The 21538-nt window shown below is 38.3% G+C and overlaps 1 protein-coding gene across 1 annotated transcript in view; it reads right to left on the bottom strand.

Moving 5' to 3' along the window:
- The window catches only part of LOC103800253 (parafibromin), a gene marked incomplete at its 5' end in the record, with an annotated part of 19577 nt that extends 8466 nt beyond the window's left edge, over positions 1–11111 (bottom strand). Inside the window, 3 exons of the mRNA XM_009072623.1 lie at positions 7193–7280; positions 7649–7684; positions 11054–11111. Of these exons, the coding sequence (XP_009070871.1) occupies positions 7193–7280; positions 7649–7684; positions 11054–11111 (182 nt within the window). The remainder of the gene's footprint in view (positions 1–7192; positions 7281–7648; positions 7685–11053) is intronic.
- Positions 11112–21538: the final 10427 nt, after the last annotated feature.

Below are 21538 nucleotides of genomic sequence, written 5' to 3'. Positions count from 1 at the left end.
GGAAAAGTAACAACTCCATCAGAACTTGGCAGTATTGACACTGAAGCCATCACAGGTTCACTATGCCAAGACTCCATTGCTACTCATTCAGAACAGCAAAAAAATATAAGAAGAATATATCCTAAGCCCTTATGATAACAACAGTCATACTAAAAGATCCTGCACCCCCAAAAATACAGCCTGACCTGTTCCGATACGTTCATGGCACTCCAACATTACCCAATACATTTGCAGATGAAGAGCCAGAACATAACCTGCTTTAGTGACTCTAACTCATCATTTTTCATGATCAAGGGTAACATGGGGAAGCCTGCGCAGTAAAGCAATTTCTTCCTGGAACAAGCTTTAAGAGCTCTTGGAGCCATCAGAATCATGTTTTCTTAAGAAATCTGGGATTTTTGGTCAAAAAGGTTTTTGAGGGAGGGTTGATTGTTTTCTTTAGGATGGTGATTTCACATTATCAGTGATTCATCTGGTTACTATCATGTATGATACTACAATTATTTTGGAGTTATTTTTCTTCTAAATAGCTTCTCTGATAGAAAAAGTGCTCAGAAAATACAGATGACCTCATGCCATATGTGATCTCCATATGGCAAAAATAAATGCTGAAGATGTGACACATACACCCCCTCCAATTAATTACAGATCTTTTACCTTTCAGCCCCTCACCTTAAAAAACAACTGCAATTCCATTTCAAGGCTCTCTTCTTTATGGTGATAATAAAATACCCAGAACAGGTCTCAAAATTGACATCATAAATGTGAGAGTAGTGTAGGCCTTTTTACTGATACCTGTCAGTGGATTTTGTCAAAAGAAAGGTAACAATCAAGTGTTTTATAGACCTAAATGGAAAAAGATGTCATGGAAAGCAGAGTTGGTGTGACCAGTATCACCCATCAGGCCAACAAAAGAGCAGAGTTCAGAGCCATGTTCTCCTAATCCTCTGCTCAGAATCACCCAGCTGCACTCTGTTTGCTGCTGACATTTCATTTCCAAAGCTTCTGATAAAAATAAAACCCTCTGTTTCACTTAACTGCAGTAGTTATCATGAGCATTGGTGCTACATTTTAAAAGCACAGAACATAATTGGTAATATTTCTCTTCATTACAGCACACATGGTGCTTTTGAGCAGTTTACTATGTATTTTGGGTAAGTTGTTTGCACCATTTCTATTTGTTCTCTTCAATCTATTTCTATTTGAATACTAACACCCAATTTGAATGTGCTTTAACATGCAGACTGCACTTCCTATTGCTGGATAAACAGGAAAAAGGAATGAAAAATGAATAGGAGGCACAGCTCATTTTTCAGTCAACTTGAAAATACTAGTTTTCACTATGAGAAAATGGCATTTTGGGGGGAAAAAACCCCCAACCAACCAAGTTTTAAGGTAGCAGGTGAAAATTGTTAATAAACCTTCAAGTAAAATAATATTACCTTCCTAATGTAAATTAACAGATGAAGCCCTTTATACTCTTCCTGACTTAACAGTGTTTCAGAAACAAAGTCATAAGCAATTTCCCAAGTGTACAACCCAATGGATGCAACTAATACAAATGCACTGGAGAATTAAAAATAGCCCAACACCTGCAAATGCCTATGGTGAGACTAAGGCTGACTAGTACTGCAAATCCAGGAAAAGCATTACAGGTGTTAAATGATGAGCTGGAAATTAAATGATGCTTATCTGTCTAGCCCATGTGAAACATTATACTAAAGGAAAATACAGACAAAAGAGCTATATAGGACACTGGGGAAAAGTACATTTAGACCACCTAGAATGTTCTTTTTTAAAACTCAGGATAATAATTTCCCCAGTAACTGAATTAGAAAACATTTAATATTTACATATCTTGTATCTGTCACAACAGACTGACACACCCCATTGCATGCTGCACAAAGAAGTGTCCAACACAGTTCTGCTTTGGAACAAAGCTACCAAACGTGACACCAGAACTTGAGTGTTTCTAATCAAGCTGCTCATTTAAAAACTCAAAAGCAAGGAGCACCTTTAATTGTGAGCATACCTAATGGCCTGCCCTGCCAACAGGTTGGAGGCTTTGCTTCACCAACACTGACTGATAGGAAACTCTATATCATAACTGAAAATGAGGATTTGCTTGGCAGTATTCAGCTTTTATGAAAACTATTGAGTCATCACCCATCAAAACTAAAGGAATCTGGGCTGGAAAGAATGAAAATAAAATGCTTTTTTTAAAAAAAAATTACAAAATTTAGAGAAACAACCAAACCCCTTTGACCCAAGTGGCAGGGTTTGTATAAAAAGCCAGGATCTCCTAAAGTGGTGGATGGCTTGAGAAGAATTCTGTTATTATGTGTCCCATGCACTGAGAGAGAACAAACTCTTATAGAATATGTAAATAAAATCCAAAGAGCCCTATATGCATTACAGCTATAATTAAACATTCATATGCACAAGGATCTAAAAGGTCACATTTTTAATTTAATTTGTAAATGTGAGGAAGCAAACACATTTTAGATGGAAACATGAAAGGTAGTCACCCCTACCAAATGAGAAAGAAGCAATATTGCTACTCTACAGTGTTCAGCAATTTCACCACTACATTTGAGACCACCCAAATCTGGCTGAAACAGGAATTCTGGATTCTACTTCTAGCTTTTAATGCTTGTGTTTAAGAATTCATTTCAACACTAGTTTACTGGCAATTTCTCTCTATCTAGAAACTGTGCTAGAGCCATCAAGGTGGTGCCTCAGTTATGTAGCTTCTCAACAATAGCTTCATTTGTATTTCCTGCAAAAAAATCTGAATGTTTTTGAATGAACTTCTTTAGGACACAACACAGAATCCATTGTTATCTGAATTTTCTGAAGAAAAAGACATCAGTGAGTAGATCCACATGGAACAGTACAGAAGATGACTGTCATAAAGCACTGAAGCAAGCACTTACACACAAAGCACAGGAATTAATGACAGCTTACACAGAGTTTATGAAATATGTGCTTGCATTTCCAGGAACCATCAATTCAGTAAGTGTAAGAGAAGTCATGTGCTCAAGAATTGAGAATCAATAGAAATTACTGTATGATTATAAATATAACCATGGCCAATGCCATCACTACCTGGACATAAAACACGAGCTTAAGAAATTATTATTAGTATTAAATAGCAAAACCCTCAGCTTCTCTTGGAAATTATTTATAGGATTATTATATAGTACTGTAGCTGGTGGCTTAAACACACATTTGCACTTTGACACCTTTTTAATCATCTAATACACTAGAAATGTGTTCTGAAACCTGACTGTGCAGGACCTTACAGTTTCTTACTGCTTCTCCAGATTACTATTCCCTAGTAAAAAAAAATAAAAATAAATCCATATCTAGTTAGAATGCACTTTTATACCCCTATTAGGAAATTAATGGCACTCAATTCTCCTGCTGTTAATTGCCAGAATCATTACCCACATCAGAACAGATGCATTCTCACTCTCCAAAGGTATCAGGTCCCTTTCCTAAGGTAAGGGACAAGAGAGTGAACAAGATCAAATTGTGGGAGGTAACAGGTAAGATACTATTCACTGCACTGCCTGAGCTGCTCATGCCTGGGCTCTAAACTCACATACATCACTAGCATTAACTTCCAAACACTTGCACTGAGGTCAGATCACTTTCTGGCCCCCAACTTGGGCACACTGAAAAACACATGGACAGGGAATGAGGCAGCTCTGATGCTGGACAGTAACTGAGCTCAGCCTAATGCACATTTGATTGTGTTCAGAACTGGAGACTTATTTTTACAACCCTCTAAGCATTTCTGTTATATTACAGTATCAAAAGCTTTATACCCCTATTTTTGCAGGAGACATGTTCCTTTTTTTTTTTTTTTTTTTTTGGTAATACATCATCCCTGAACCTATCCCAGATTCTCTGCTCAATATCAAAGCTGGATAAAGCTCCATGAGTTCCCTGGGCACATATGGTGAAACCTATCAGGAGTAAAAGCATCATCATAATAAAAGTACATAATCATCACCTAATCATTTACATCTGCCTGATTTAATTTCTGCTTCACTTTTGTTCCACGTAAAGCAGAAGCTTTGTCTCTGAAAAGCCTAACTTGAGATATTCTCAAATACTTAGCCTCGAAAGCCAAATTTCACACAATTATGATATCCAGTGCTGCATTCAAAGAGTGAATAAGAATAAAGTGCATGATATAAAATATTTCTAAGAAGCTTCACAATATACCATACATATTGCAGTTCTGATTTTAAATTGTATCTTTTTAATATTTCAGAATCTCTTCATTTTATGTTGTACTTGGCTCCTTCGAAAAATAACCTTTCAGAAAAGGTTCTCAAGAATATTTGTATATTATTTACCCCATGAATTATATCATCATAATTATATACAGAAATGTCCTCCTGCAAAATCTAAGTTGCAACAAATATACTGAACACACAAAATCTATCTCTTAAAAAAACTGAAATCTTAAACCATTACCATGCTTTGAGTTTGTCATTGTATATATTTCATTCTCCTCATGACAGGTTTCCTGCCTTCCATATTCTCTGCCTTAAGAGAGAGCATAACCTGAGTGATGAATTAAAGATGCTAAGCATCACACTAATGTCAGACAAATTGGGCATGGGAAAAAACCTCTAATATGCTAAGGAGGTTTGAAAAGGATTACTAAAAGAGTTAGTATAATTAACACATTTCTTTCAGTCCTTGACAACTGAGTGTAAGGGCTACCCCAGTACTGGATGAAGACTCTCTTGTTTATTTTGCAACCACCAACCTAAAATGCCAATGATCCTGCAATTACTTTTTCTCATGTCCAAAGGGACAATGCATTGCACGCCACTTACTTACAATCTAGCATTGTAAACAAAAACTATCCTAAAACACAGAGATTCCCAGCTAGGAGTCTAAGGTTTGATTTTAAGAGGTTTAATCTCTAATAATCATTTCAGCTAATTTTTTTCCTCATTTTAAGAATAATTTAAATGGACAGAATCACAAAATTTGCTTTATTTATGAAACCCAAATACTCATTCTACATCATCACAGACAGTACAGAACTGTGCTGCCTCAGGAATCAGCCATGGAATAAAAACTTGCCCTATAAACAGCTTCCATACCCTAACCATCCTGGGGGCATCATTCTCCCAGGGTTCTCCTACATTTCTTGGCAGTCCTCCCTGCAAAGGCTCTTTACCTTTCTCCACCTCCAAAAATCTCTTCTATTTCTGCAGTATCACCAATCTCCTCTAATCCAAGCAGGCTGACTACCTCTAGAAATACCAGAAATGCAAATCTACCTGCATCTTCCTCAGCAGGGCTAAGGGAGGGAGGATTAATTTAGGTGTCTTTCCTATCTGGAAAATACTTCTTTATTCCAAAACTTGTGGCAATGACAGGAATCTTTGAAATCTCTGCTCTTCTGTCAAATTTAGCTGTAAGTGGGGAATGAGTTAAAGAAGGCAGTGACTTAGAGGCAGAAATTAGTTAAGTCTTCTTTCCTTGGAAAACCATCACATATCTATCAATCACACTCAACATCAAGGCTAGTTCTACATTCTGCATACCTGAGCAGTAAAAACAAACCCTGCAGCCATTCCTAAGCAAAGTACTTCAATAAATCTGAATGCAAAAAATACAGGCCAGGTGGCATATTTTCTGGAAGAGTGCTAGAACTGTCATGGCTAAATTAATATTTTGCTCTTCTGAATTCTGCAATTGCATTTCTGATTCATTAACATACCTTGCTTCAACCCTTTCTCTTTCACGCCAGTTAACAACATCAGTGTCCTCTTTTGAACCCTTCAACTTCATTGCATTTTTTTTTCTGGATCATGTTCACTGCACTCTGAATATCAGCATCCTCTTGGGACAGAGCTTGAGAACTTAACTGCAACTCTGCCCTGATGGAGCTGGAAACAGTTGAAAACTGACATACAGGTGCTTTATTCCTTTCTTGGTATTCCTATACCAAGAAGCCACAAATGACATAGATGTAAAATCCAGGGTTTGTTGTGAATTTTTTTCTTAAACACAAACCCCACATAAACAAGCAATGTCCTCTGTCACCCCAATTATGTCAGCCCAGTGACTGCATGCACATTAAACCATAATGTTAAAAGCCAGTTCCTTTCTGATGAAGTGTTTCAGAAGAGTCACCAAGAGCCCAGGACCTTGCTGGATCTTTGATGATATGTGGCAGTAAGACAGGAACTGGAATTAGCTGAGAGATCAGAAGGCACTTGGTATCTCACAGCACAGTTTTAAAAAAATGTAGGGCAAGTCCAGCAGAAACTGCAGCACCACAAGAGGACAGGCTGGTTTTGGAGAAGAGCAGTGTACAGCCTCAGAAAAGATGAGTGCTGGAGGTGATTAAAGACCTCCAGCACTCTGTGTTTTGAACATACCATTGCAGACAATCTACAACAGTGTATAGCCTCACACTCTGTGTTTTGAACATACCATTGCATACAATCTACAACAGTGTATATCCTTGTGAAAATGACTGTTTCAGAAAAATTAACTGGTATTTACTGATAGGCAAGTCTAAATACCATGATCTGCTGGGCAAGCAGAAAGATTCGTTCAGCCATAATGAATTAAATCTCAGAATCAGATGTGTGATGAATAAACAAATTTTAGCAACTCACTGATCTTTCCCTGGATGATTTTGCTTCAGTGCTTAATGACAATATGTGAACCTTCATAAAAATTTCTTTATTTGCACAACCACCTGAGCTGCTTGGCTGATATAGCCTGACACAGTCTCTCCAGTCACCTTCCCCTTGTGGCCACATCTCCTCAAATGTCTTCTGAGCTCCATGAGCACATTGCCCTTGCTCATCTTATCTAAGCCTTCTTCCATTTTAAGGGCTCACTGACCAGTTGCACATGTGTTACTTCAAAGAAAATCACAGCAGACATTAGACCTGGTACTGTAAGACACTCCTCAATCTGCTCACTTGGCCCACAGGTCACAACTCTGCCAAAACTCTGAAAATAAGGTTTTGCTGTTTTCCTAGTAGTCAAGAGGGATTAGTTTCTTACACACTCTGGTCTACAAAAGTAGCTTGTCACAAGAGAGTAGAGGAATCCTCTTGCTTAATTACTAATTTGGTACTAGTATAGCTTTAGATCTGAAAACAATTTGTAATACAGCAGGTTCTAATCAGCTACTTACTTCAGATCCTGCAGAAGGTCCTTTGCATTAAGCATTGTTATTAACGAGGTCGTGGCTGCTGGAATAATGATTATGGGAGTTCGAGAGCCTGTAGAGATAATAAAATTAGACTTGCCTGAGGGTTTTTTAAACTGTGTTTCGGTTGTTGCTTCCCCCCCTTCCAATTTTTTCATACAAGGAACTGTACATAAAAACAAAACTCTTGCCTAACAGGTCACAACCATCGAAAAATATGCAAGGAAAATTGTAGTAAATCCTTTCTAAACTCAAGGCTTTCATTCATAAAAAAGCATCCCCCTGTATCATGAGTTTCTAAACACAGTTACAAACAGAATGCTGCCTGCATTCCACTGCTTGTTTATATTGTTGTTGTGGTTCCAGAAAAAAGAATAGTTTAAAAGAGTGGGCACAATCCACACAAACATGAAAAAGATTGTGTAACTAAAAGTGACTCACCTTTTTTCTGGTTTGGAGGTGGTCTGGCTTGAGAAACTGAGAAAAAAAAAAGAAAATACAGCAGAATGACTAAGCCATAATACAAATGTCAGTGAAAGGCAACACTCGAAGGTGTTTAGTTGCAGGAGTGAACAGGAAGAGTCACACTACAGTCATTAGAGCACTTTCACAGATGCAGAAGCTGAAGAAAGGATTAATAATTTGGGTCTGAGTATTCCATCTGAAACAGATGTTAGGACAGATGAGTCAATCTCTGCTACTTTTATTGAAGATAGTCACCCCCTCCATCCTCCACAAAAGGTCAGGGCAGAACAGCATTGACAAAACTTGCCAGGTATCTTGAAACAAGCTGCATACAGACCTTAAGTTCAATAGTGATGAACCAACAGGAAACTTGTTTCACAGCAAACTGGTATTTACAGCCCCTCACCTTTCCATTAGTAGTTATTAGTGTACATGACATCTGTGGGAGTTACCTATCCCTAACACATACAGAACTTTCATCAATCAAAATCTGTATTTCAGGTTTACTCTGGTTAATTTTTGGATTGCACTTTGAGTTACATGAGTTCTTTGGGTTCCTTACTCTGGTTTTGGATTGCACTTTGAGTTACATGAGTACTTTGGGCTCCCGAAACAAACAGCCAAACTTGACAGATATGGTGGCACTCAAGAAGGGGGGAAAAAGCAAACACCTGTTCCCCCCCCAAAAAACCCTCAAGAAAACCAATCCTCACCCACCAAACACATTCACAAGCAAACACTACTGGACAGATAGAAATCAAAGAATTCCTTGGATTGCACTTTGAGTTACATGAGTACTTTGGGCTCCCGAAACAAACAGCCAAACTTGACAGATATGGTGGCACTCAAGAAGGGGGGAAAAAGCAAACACCTGTTCCCCCCCCAAAAAACCCTCAAGAAAACCAATCCTCACCCACCAAACACATTCACAAGCAAACACTACTGGACAGATAGAAATCAAAGAATTCCCCAGTAAAATGTTTTCACTTCAGTCTTCCAAGTTGTTATGAGTGCCTCACTATGAAAGAGCTTCATTCCAAAGTTGGAGAAGCACATGTTCCTTCACTTTGGTGCTCTTCCTGAATTACCTGCTTCCCTCAAATAAACATTTTAGAGCTCAGTTTTTGGGGTCCTAAATTAAGGAAAGAACTGTTGAGCTTGATAGTCATCATCATATATGCTTATCATCATTCAGAAAAATCAGAAAATGGTCACTAGTAGAAAGATTGACGCAGACTAACTCCAGTCTCAACTGCTACTATGCATAACAAACTTCATTAATTGACTTCCAATTGCATAGCTCCAACTTGCTCATGTTTATTTATGACCAACTGTTTCAGGAACTTCCCAGAACAGTATAAATATTCACAACACATAGATGCCATTGTTGAAATATTGAGACCATATCCTTAATTATCTTTTCCTGACACTGTCAAATGCACAGATATAATTGGCAACACTATATTGAACTACATGAACCTTCCCTACCCAGTGTTTTTAAAATTATTTTTTTTCAATCTAGGTATCTTCTTAATGTAAAAGTGTTCCTGAAATATAACATGAACCTTCCCTACCCAGTGTTTTTTAAATTATTTTTTTTTCAATCAGGGTATCTTCTTAACGTAAAAGTGTTCCTGAAATATTTGGGCAGTGTCAGCTGCCCTAAGGAAGAAAAAAAAAAAAAAAGAAGGGAGGGAGGAGGAATAAGCATCTGTAAGAAATTTGATAGTTGTACCAAGACAGGTTAATAGAAAAGTTGGTAATGCAAAATGGTGCTAAAAAAGTAATCTTAAATTAAAAACACATCTGAGACAACTTTTTTCCTTCAAATCACTATTGTACAACTGCTTAGTCCAATTCACTAACACTCCTCATGTGCAAAGCATCCTCCTGGAAACAGCATGGTTTAGTTACATTGACTGCTAAGAATAGAACAGCTGAATTTTTAGAAGTTCCAAACTCCAAGATAAGCCTCTTCTGACTATACCTCACTTCTTTATTCTCTCTGCAACTTACAATACAGAGGCAAGATAACGGATAGGATTGGCCTTTGAGAAGGGCAATATCAGTATAACCTATATAATGTAAAAAAGCCACACTTCTGCCAGTAAATATCCATGAAGTCACAGCTAGCAGCAGGGACTGTGACAACTCAGTCAGATTTCTGTTCCTGCCACTTCTACCCTTTTCATACTGCTGTCTGTCAACTCTATTTGCATTATGATGCTTAACGGGCCTAGTGAGATAAGTGTGACAGGCAGCATGACCTTTCTAGTACCAAAATAACCAAACAGAAGAATCTGTGCACAACAGCATTTAGGTATGCTGAGAACATTCAATATGAGAATAGATTTTTTGGGGAAGAATCAGCTTTACAATATTAAGTCTTAGCACTAAATCCTGCTAATAAATCTCTAGGAATTAGCAAGGCACACACTGAAAGCATTTAGAGTCTCAACAAGATATGCAGTATTCCAGCAATACTTCTAGAAAAAGTACATTCATTTTTACAATAGCTTTGCTTCCAAAACTCCCCAAACATCCCCACTGCCTTCCTAACACCAACTTGTTCTCAAATAACACCTTTCACTTGAGACTTTCTGCCACCAAACTAGCAAGTCTCAAAGTATGTAAAGCAGGTCAGATCTGCACATTCCTGTTTGGACACACTGTTCCTCTCATGTACTAGCTGTGCTCTTACACTCTTCTAAAAACTCATCCTAACGGTGTCTTCCTCAAACAAAATGCCTTTATCATTCATTCCATCACTGAATCACAGTTGGAGATTCAATCTGACAGACAAATGGACTTGGTAGCCAAAATCTACTAACTGGGAATTGAAAAGCCAGTTGAGGATTCTGGCCCCATTACAAACACCTGACAACTGTGAAGAAGTAATGACTACACATTTCAGGTAATTACTTATTTCTGATGTATTAATCATAAATGGAATAATAGATCTCTTTTTCAGATTAGCTATTCTGTTTAGATTGTTTCTCCCTGGAGTACTAACCAGCACTTATTAAACATTGGAACAGGAATTTGTGAAATACCAAGCCCAAACCCAATGGAGTACTAACCAGCACTTATTAAACACTGGAACAAGAATTTGTGAAATACCAAGCCCAAAACCAGGAACTTCACAACTTTTTAATTTCCCTAGTGCACCTTTCAGTGGGCTAACTGCACAACACACTGAAGAGAATGAACCTCAGTCCCATGGCATAACACTAAACAAAAGGTAATGAATTTTTTCCCAATACATGCATAGTTAAAAGCCACAAACAATCCATCCCCACTTCATCCTTTAGCTAGCTGAAGTTTTTCAACAGCACTTGTTTGAACAGGAACAGAAGCACAAATGGCACTAGGCCACCTTACCTGGTCGTGGCACAGGCTGTGCTGCAGGAGTCTGTGTTTTTCGAGCAGATGCACCTTCCTTTGAAAAGAAGAAGAGGCAACATTACCAGCTGAACTGCTTGTCAGGGATGTGGGTTTATCAAAGGTACACAGAGCTACACAGGGTATCATGAAAATGAGGGCAATATGCTTCCATTAAAGAGAAGAAAGAAAATAGAGAAAATATTCCAAACTCTTTACAGATTCTGGTTTAGACTTGAGGAGGAAAGACAACCTCAAAAGCTTTTACAGGTTTACATTTTAACCACCAAATGCCAACCATAAGTTGGTTTTTTTTTTCTAGATTGAAATCAAACTTTTCTATTTAGAATATTCTTTCATTTTACCTACTATCACTTTCACCAAGGGTTAGTACCATAAATGCAAGCAATTGGCTGTAGAAATTCCCAAACAAGGTCTGCTTATGCTCTGGATGGAAAACGCTTTTACAGGTTTACATTTTAACCACCAAATGCCAACCATAAGTTGGTTTTTTTTTTCTAGATTGAAATCAAACTTTTCTATTTAGAATATTCTTTCATTTTACCTACTATCACTTTCACCAAGGGTTAGTACCATAAATGCAAGCAATTGGCTGTAGAAATTCCCAAACAAGGTCTGCTTATGCTCTGGATGGAAAACCAGGACCAAGGCAATGCATTTATTCCTGCCTTGAGGAGTTTTAGTGCCCAGAAATAGCACTCTCATGATAATTAGTTCTGCTCATGCCTTATCCAATTACCTTAATGTAACACACAAAAGACCTGCACTACTGTTTATTCTTGTTAACTCTGCAGAGTCAACACACCACGAAAGAAAACAGTGAGGTCACACACGTCTGGTTCCAAAGCAACACTGAATTCCTGCAGGAACAAATCCTGTTCTCAGTTACCTCACTGAACAAAACACGTATTACTAACACTGTAAAAGGTTGCTATATATTCCAGCCACTTCTGTTTGCAGAGCTGACAGAAAACCTTTTAACATGAAACCATGAATTTTATCTGAAAATTACTTAAACACTATGTGAAGTGTATCCTACAACCATGAGATGCTCAGAAAGGTCAGAGATCCCATTCAGGGCAAAACCTGATGGAAAGGACTCCAACATGGCATGATCACATTTCTATGGTCATGCATAAATAACAGTATGTTTTGCAATTCAAAAATTTTAAAAAGAGAGCTAATGAGCAGGCTCAAGTTCCATGATTTAAATAACACTTAGAAGAACTGCTTTTAAGTTTCCATCATGAAAGTTAAAACTCTTTATCTCAAGTACATGAAGATCAAGTACAGGAAGATTAAGATCTGTGAAGCAGGAACAGAAGATCCCTTGACAAGCCCTTAGAAAACACAACTTTCCTCCAAACCTCTCTTCAGTGAGAGCCACCCATGGTAAGTTACAATAGGCTGGAGCTGACACTGGCTACAGTGTTCAGCTTTTGTACAGGCAACTTCCCATTAATCTTTAGTGTAGGAATTTAACCCTGCACTGCAAGAAATGGATTAATTCCCAGTTTTGCTGTACTCTTTTCTGATTATTAAAATACCAACATTTATGTAGGGCAGTTGAGTCAGTACCTGTTATTTTAAGACTTACTTTTTTAGCACCTGAGAAAAGGTGTTATTGCCAATGTCCTTTCACAATAATTGCTCAGAAAATGATAAAAATGGAAATACCACAACACTCTAAAGGAAGAGCAGCAGGAAAGGCTGAGTATTGTTGAGAGAAGCCTTGCAGCTGAGAACCAGCACCCTTCTTTTAACTTCCACTCCCCAAGAAAAGGGTTTTTTGCACCTCTTTCTACAGAAAAATGCCATTTTCTGTGTCAAAAGGCTGTTTCTGTAATGCACTAGTTAGACATTCTGAAGAAATCACAAGAATTCCCCCATAACACTTCCTTAAATTCACAGCACTTTAGGAGACTGAAGGAAAATCAAGCTAAAGAAACATCACTTCCTCCAATGCAAAGTTTCAAGTTTCTAAATCCAATTCAGTTTGCATGGATGCATAACTCTCACTGTCTGCAGTCCCACACGTTCATTCCTCTTTCCACCCCTACAGAATCAGTTGTGCAACTTTTCTGCCTCCTCTTCCACTTATCCAGTGCCTCCCATGGCTCAAACAGACCCTGCAGACAGCAGCTAAGGGAGGGAACCAGCAGCTGCTTCAGAAGTCCCAGAGATTTTGGAAACCCTTGTAAAGAAATATAACCAAAGCCTTGCTTTGGTTTCTACATGACTTGAGCTTGAGATTTCTCTCTCATCACCAAAGTGCCCATAGAGCACCACAATATATATCGAATAATCTAACAAAATAACTAGCAAATTATGTGTTTGGGAGTTTTTCCACACCTTCCTCTGAACTGCCTTCCCTACAGTGATGAATGGGAAACTTAGTGGAAAAGCCCAAAACTAAAAAGCAAAGCTCTGAGAACATGGCAAATGAAACAAAAACAACACCCCAAAAATCATAACACAGTTTTAAAAAAAAAAAAAGTCACATAAAAATGTCTGATTGATGGTAGGAAATAAATTAATTTAAATGATACAGAAGACAGATACCACTTCCATGCCCATTCCATTTTTAAGACCAAATTCTGCCAATCAATAAATAATGGAGGTCACAGGTTTTAGGTGTGTGAATTGGTGCCTTAGACTGTGATCATTTCAGGAATTAACCTCCCTCAGCTCACAGCTCCTGATAATTTGGCACCCTAGTACAGAAGCTAAGCTGTCACCTACTGAAGGCATAACATCCACACTTTGGAGCTGATTTACATCTCTTCTCTTGTTATGATTATTAGTGACCTACTCATCACCTCCTACTGTGCAAAAACTGCAGACAACATACCAAAAGAAATTCTGATCAATATTTCACCCCCACATTTCTTAAGAGGTTTGTCAAGAGAAACTATTAAGATGGGGAAAAAAAACCGAGAAGTACAGAGCTGATATTTCACCCCCACATTTCTTAAGAGGCTTGTAAAGAGAAACTATTAAGATGGGGGAAAAAACCCGAGAAGTACAGAGCTCTGATGTTAGACAAGAAAAAACCTGCTGCCAATAAGGGAGTCATTAACAGGATAATTTTGTTAATATTTTCCTTTGACTTGCTAACCTTGGATATAAAAATTCATATTTTTCAAAAGCATTCAGAAAGAGGCATAAGTTTCTCCTGTGACAGAACACTGACTTAGATACGAGCTCTGTTCACAAGGCAAGTTCAACCACAGAGAACTACATGCTAGGATTTCTCCCAAAGAGTATTAAACTGACAGAGTAAATCTCATAGTTGGTTCATTCAACTACACCAGGTAGGTGCTGCTGGTAGTTTAAGGCCTGTTACTTACTCAGCAGCAACTTCTTGTTTGGATGCTCTAACTCTCTGTAAAGGCAGTAGCTTATTTCTCAGTGAGGCACAGATGATACTTCAAACCTTCTAATGTCAAGTTTTTAGTGTAGAAGTTCCTCTTAAGTAACTGGCACACTGCAAATTCAAACTCCAGTCAGGGGAGCTTTTGTTTGTGCAGCTGTACCCTAAGCATCACAAGCAGCAGAAATCACTGTTTAGCTATTTAAAGAACATTCATTTCCTCAAAATTTCTGAATACTTAACAGTTTTTTGCTCGAAAATGACATACCTAATTCTTATGCATAAGCTGTTTGAGACTGTTAAGGAGTAGATTATGAATATTCATAAGGCAAAACTAATTTAGTAACAAAACCATGTAATTTGAAAAATACAAATCTTCTTTAAGACGACCACTTAACATCGTAGTTTAATCAAAACCATATTACTTGGTTTACTGGTGCAAATTTACCATAGAAGGTTATATATATATAGTTTACTGATGATTTACATTAAATATATGAGTATTTAACCATTCCGAAGCAACAACCTGACAAGGAATGAAATCAGGAAAGCAGATACCAAAAGCTTCATACATTCCTGAACTTCACTGCAACATTTCACTGTATTGCTCATATGCTTTTCTGGGGGATTGATTCCATTTCACTGCTCATGTTTCCTGTCATATTAGACACTTACAAGATGACTGCTCAATAATTGCTTGTATTTTAGTGTATGCCTTCTGCTAGTTAGCACTGTCCTACCTAAACACCAAAAAAAAATTAAATAAAAGGGTTTGCAAAGCAATGCAGGAATGGAAAACAGGTTAGTATATGTGAAAAAGAAACAGATTCCCACTTCAGAGTCAACCAAGGAAAAAAACCCACACACCCTGAAGGACAACTGACTTCTATCTTTAATATGCCCAAGTAATTAAATTATTTTCTTCCTTCCTTCATATATTTTCTATGTTTCTCTTAAAAATTTCAACACTGCTATGTGCTCTGTTAAGTGTTGTGAGTGTAAACTGTTTACAATAACAAGAAGCTTTATGTCTATTGCCTGAAGTCCCTTAAACTTGCAGGTTTTGTACACAGCTTACTTCACACTCTTCCCTCTGCATTCCTTTGCCCTTCCAGTTCTACATGATACAAGTGAGTTGCAATACATCACCAAGGTGCAAACTGTTTTGGACAGGTCCTTATCACACCTGTCAGTCCTTCAATATATTGCTTCCAGCTTTACTATCCATGGTGGAAGACAACTCACCCCAAGACTGTTCTGTTTGTAAAGATCAGCACAGAAAAACCACAACACTTGGATCCCAAAAGAGAAAGAAAGTACCTGTGGATATCAAGCTTGTAAAATGATCTTTAAGAACAGATTTCAACTGACCTACTCAATTTAGTGTACAAGAGACAGCACTCATTTTAATTACCAGTAACTATATCAGACTTTCTTGAGTGACTTAAAGTACTGAACCTTTGAAAATTCTAGTCGAGGCAGCCTAAAGAACTGTGACAAAATGTAAAACAACGGCACAGTTAAAAAGAATATTGTTTTCTATAAATTAAATATGGCATGTATCAAAGTATGACAAACAGCCAAAACAAAGGGCTGACTTCCAAACCAGGTATTGAAGAACTGGTCCAGATGTCCTACTTTAAGCTTGATACAAACATCCATTTCACATATAGAGCTTGGATTCTGAACACATAGAGCTTTGTTCTAAAAATTTAAAGCCCTTAAAAGCCTTGGATAAAAACAAAACCCTTTCAAAGAATCAAGCAAACAATCCAACTGAGTGACTCTGCCTCTGCAGCCTTCCCAGTAATTCTTTGACTTCTGTTCATATCAAGAAAATGTTAATAATGTTTTAACTAGTGTTTCACATCATCATTTTACTTCTACATGAGACTGGTATAGCTTATTTGCAGCCTTCTCTGCTCATAAATCTGCATGCAGTCCCCCAAGACATATTTAAATAATAAATTGCAAGCTTTTAACTGCCCTCCTAATTTTAAACTCTGCTGTAAGAAAATAGAATTTGATAACAGGATCTTAACTATTGTGCAAATACTACTAATATTACAGTCATTTTCACTTCCATTGCTTGCAATATTAATAAAAAGGTCATTTCTACTGTTTACATTGTTTCAACTTCCTTATATCCTAGACGAGAGAGTGGGAGTTTAAGCAGAATTAAAGATACTTTTACTGAATGAATTTTTAAAGGAGAAAAGTTTACCATTATCATAGAATCATATAATTTAAAGAAACCTCCTCACTAGATCAGGTTGCTCAAGGCTCATCCAGCCTGGCCTTGAACACCACCAGTGTCAGGGCAGCCACCACATCCCTGGGCAACCTGTGCCAACGTCTCACCATTCTCACAGTAAAACATGTTTTTCTAACATCTAACCAAACTTCTCATCCTTCAGTTTGAACCTATTACCCCTTGTCCTATCATTGCAGTTCCTAACACAGGGTCCCTCTCCAGCTCCTTGTAGCCCCTTCAGATATTGAAAAGTTGCTCTGAGGTCTCCATGCAGTCTTGTCTTCTCCAGGCTGAACAGCCCCAACTCCCTCAGCCTGTCCTCATAGGGGAGATGCTCCAGTCCTCTTAGCAACTTTGTGGCCTCCTCTGGACTTGCTCCAACAGTTCCATGCCCTTCTTATGCTGAGGACACCAGAACTGTGTGCAGTATTCCAGGTGGGGTCTCACAAGAGCAGAGCAGAGGGGAAGAATCGCCTGTTTTGACCTGCTGCCCACACTCCTTTTGATACAGCCCAGGATTCCATTGGCTTTCTGGGCTGAGCTCACACTGCAGCTCATGAGAAGCTTCTCATCCACTGTCACTCCCAAGTCTTCTCCTCACTGCTAGTTTCAGTGACTTCCCCACCCAACCTGTAGCTGTGCCTGGGATTGCCATGGCCCACATGTAGGACCTTGCACTTCATTTTGTTAAACTTCATGAGATTTGCATTGTTCCACCTCTCAAGCCTGTCAAGGTCCCTCTGGAAGGCACATCCCTTCCCTCCAGCTGTGACTGCCCTACACAGCTTGGTGTCATGTCAAGATCATGTTATTATACTGAAGATCATGTCTTATCCAGCATAGTTTGAAGAAAAATACCAGTAGAAAACTGACAATTCTCAAATTCAGCTGCGGGACAGAAAATCTGACACAAAACTGTGTTGATGCCACCAAGGGACTAACTGAAACTTAAATGCTAACACTTGTTGTTCCACAGCATTCAAATTAAACTTTTACTTACAAATCTGGTCCTTTATTAATCCATTATAGAAATAAAGCTGACAAGTTGTCTCAAATTCTGAAACACTGACACTGTAAGACAACATAAAGAACAGAACTGATGTGTTTTTCAGTAGCAGGTTAGGCCTGGCAATGAGTGTCATTGAAAGACATGAAATACTCACTGCAATTTCTTGTTCATTACAAGCAGGTTAAAAGAAATTTGGTTTAAACAGGGAAAAATATGACTGTAATTGAACTGCTTACAGACAGCTTAGGCAACATGCTGGTTCTGCAAAGAAAATTGTTCTAAGCAAACCAAATCACAACTGAATCTACATGAAAACTGTATTGACTAGTGAGCAACTAGGGACAAAAGAATATAAATATACTAAAATAATAACAATAATAGAATTTACTAGAGATACTTCTGCAAAGAGTTAATGAAAGCAACAGTGACTGAGATGCCTTAAAACTAAGCATTATCCCCAAAGCTAAGATATCAAACTGCTCAGAACAGTCTTCGTAGGATTGTGCTAGAACTCCTCTCATCTTTATCCTTGTGAAGAATATCTGTAAAATTCACATCTTGGTCTTGAATTTATATCAGTCATGTAATTTCAGTCACTCATGTCGCTATCGAAACAGCAATTTGGAGCAGAAGAGGAATGCTGGTGACGAAGCAGATTAAACATGTAAGTACTTCCATTTTCCTGGGGATAAGCTGTTTTCATCAAAAAGCAACAACTCTTAATCCTGAGAAGTCCAGAGGGCTTGTTTGTTTGTTTTAAAAATAAAGGCCTGCCTATAATATACTTACCTATGTTTACTGAAATGACACATTCCCTTGAACCGAGTGAAAAGACAAAGGCAGGTATCACTAAAACATGATTTTTGCTTAGAATTCTTTCCCTTTGGGTTAATTATCTGAGCTAGCCTCACACATACTACTTGGCAACCAGTAAGGGTTTTGAGCAACACAGTTTGAGTAGAAAAGGATTGTTTCATCTCCCTCCAAAGGCAGGTGCAAAGGTTCAACTACTGGTTTTCTGTATGCCAGGATCAGATATCCATTCAACAGATCTGGAATTTGTATATAATTGTCAATTTACTGTCAGTGGCTAATGTTTTAGCCTCTGACTTTCAACTTCACACACTCCTGACTATCTAGCTCCAATACTAGCTCTGACAGCAAGGATTAGTCACTCCTAGGAAGTGTTTTTTCACCAGAAAAATGACAGACTATGGGGCTCAAGCAAATCATTTGCATTAAAGCATAACTGACATACAATCCCCAAACATACGTGGAGAAGCACTGTTATTTTTCTGTTCAGATCCTGCTTTGGAAATGGTATTCAAGGGAAGAGTCACATCTACATTACAGAAAATGATGCTCAGTACAGAGCAACAGGAAGATCCCACTCACACCTGCATTCAGTGAGCAAGAAATGTGCAGAGGAAAAGGTTTAAATGACCTCAGAAAGGTTCCTTTGCAACTTCTAAAAAGATTTGTAAAATGTTTTGTATGAGAATAATATTTTTAAAGCTCTGCAGGTGCCTAAATGAACACAGATGAATCCTTAACTTATGTGTGAAAATTTCTCCAAATAAAATGCCCAAACTGAACAAGACCCAAGCAACTGATTAACTTTTGATGCTGTCCAACATCTCGATACAACAGAAATCATGAGGCTCTTTCCAGACTCCCCTGGGTTACACCAACTCCCGTTGCCCGAACAGGGGTTGCTGTATTAGGAATTCTAATACACAGGCAGCTATTAAAGACCTTGGGTTATTTCATGATTGCTTGTTCAGCAAATTATCCAGCACATCACTTGTTCCCAGCTGTATTTCATTCTGATGGGATCTTCTCCTTTCTACTCTCTGACAAGTAGTTTTAATATTATTCTTCCGTACCTCACCAGCTTTAGCAATCCCAGCACTATGCTTATATATTACATTAGGTTACAAGAAAACACAATTATCATGGGTGGTTATGGGCAGAGAGATGAAAGCAATTTTCCAAGTAATCACCTTGGAAGACTTAAAATATCAGGAGAAAATCCTGAAACTGTATTCCTTGAGGAGCCACTGCACAAAGCTCAAGAGTGGAGTGATGTACTCCTCGTTGTTTGTGTTGCCTAGAAAAGGAACTGCTGAGTTCAAAAATGTGTTCTTCAGGATCAAAAGCTTTAGCTGCAGCTATAACAAATCGTAACAAACAAGCCAAGAGATGAGGGCTTGAGTGCTGACAGTGACGACTGTAAGCATACAAGGGACTGTAACCACTCAGATATGGAAAGGGCTAACTTGAACTGCCACAGGCCAGGGGAAAAAGCTAGAAAAATGTTCTCATTGTAGAGTGTCTTGATACTTCCTCCTTGATGAATAAAAGCTCATCTGTTATGCAAGTTCAGCAGCAAAAGAGTAGGTACTTTTTTAAGATCACAAACGGTGACAATCCTGAGGTCTGTTGTAACTGGAACAGGCTGCCAGTGGTACTGAAGTACAGATCTGTGCACTTGGCTGAGTAATATCAGTAATGAAATTTATGCTATTTCAAATTTTCTTCTTCAATTTTCTTGTATTTCTTTACTTTGAGAGTTGCACACAAACACACCCAAAGAGATTGTTTTTGGATGCTCACTGCTTCATTTCCTACAGCAAAGTTAAGTGATAGCAACTGCACATACAGGGGAAACAGGCAAAAAGAAGTGCCTTTATCCAAGTTACCTATGCCATTTGCAAGCAGAGCAGTAAGTCTCCAGCAAAACATTGGTCAAAGCTCTCGTATCAATAAACTGTCTGCTGAGACAGAACAGATTCACTCTCTTGGGTGCTGGTGATCAAGTATTGACAAGATATTGAGACACACGAGATATCTGTAAAACACTGGACAAGCAAGAGAGAAACAGAACTGTAATTCACTGCAAAAATTTCTGAGTTTTAGTCCAGCATGAAAGCGTTAAGATCTCTGGACTTATATATGCTGCAGTTCTCCACACCCTGTAATTTCCCCCCAAACTGAGAAGCCTGGACATTTTAATCTGCTTACAAGATAACTAGAATACAGTCTCTAAATATTTGTCGTGTCCCAGCTGCCTCAGTTCACAAGTTCATTTTCAGCTGTCATATAGAAAAAAAATTTTAAAAAAACCCCAAAGAATGAAGATTAACTGAAGGAACACCATATTCACACCCTCCCCAGATTCTGCCCTGCTCTTACTCTACAGATTTTATTGCTTTCACTGAGTTAAAAAAAAACACCAGACCGAAAGGAAGAAAATATGTTGTGTACCATGAAGATGGAAAGTGAATCAAATCAGGATGCAAGCAGAGGTGTTTTAGAGGACAGTGGTGGGAGGACAATGGGTCAACAGACTTTTTTGCTTGTTAACACCGTGGCTAAGCACCCTTGATCATAATGACAGCAAGAGGTATCGCTTCTCCCTGGCAAGAGCACAAATTCAGTCATTTTCCCCTTTCTCAGATGCCTATTTTAAGCCTTACATTTACTGTTTGTACAATCAGAAAAGCCCCTGTGAAATGTTTGCCAAGCACTACACACACACACAGCATTACACAAGGTTAAAAAGCATGGGCACAGCAACCAAAGCTTCAGACAAAGCTTCCTGCACTAAAGCCACCCCCTGGCAAGAGCACAAATTCAGTCATTTTCCCCTTTCTCAGATGCCTATTTTAAGCCTTACATTTACTGTTTGTACAATCAGAAAAGCCCCTGTGAAATGTTTGCCAAGCACTACACACACACACAGCATTACACAAGGTTAAAAAGCATGGGCACAGCAACCAAAGCTTCAGACAAAGCTTCCTGCACTAAAGCCACCCTGGGGGATGG

The sequence above is a fragment of the Acanthisitta chloris genome, unplaced genomic scaffold (assembly GCF_000695815.1).
Source record: "Acanthisitta chloris isolate BGI_N310 unplaced genomic scaffold, ASM69581v1 scaffold2924, whole genome shotgun sequence".
Taxonomy (NCBI): domain Eukaryota; kingdom Metazoa; phylum Chordata; class Aves; order Passeriformes; family Acanthisittidae; genus Acanthisitta; species Acanthisitta chloris.
The sequence above is the reverse complement of the archived record's forward strand: the minus strand, read 5'-3'. Positions and strand labels throughout refer to the sequence as shown.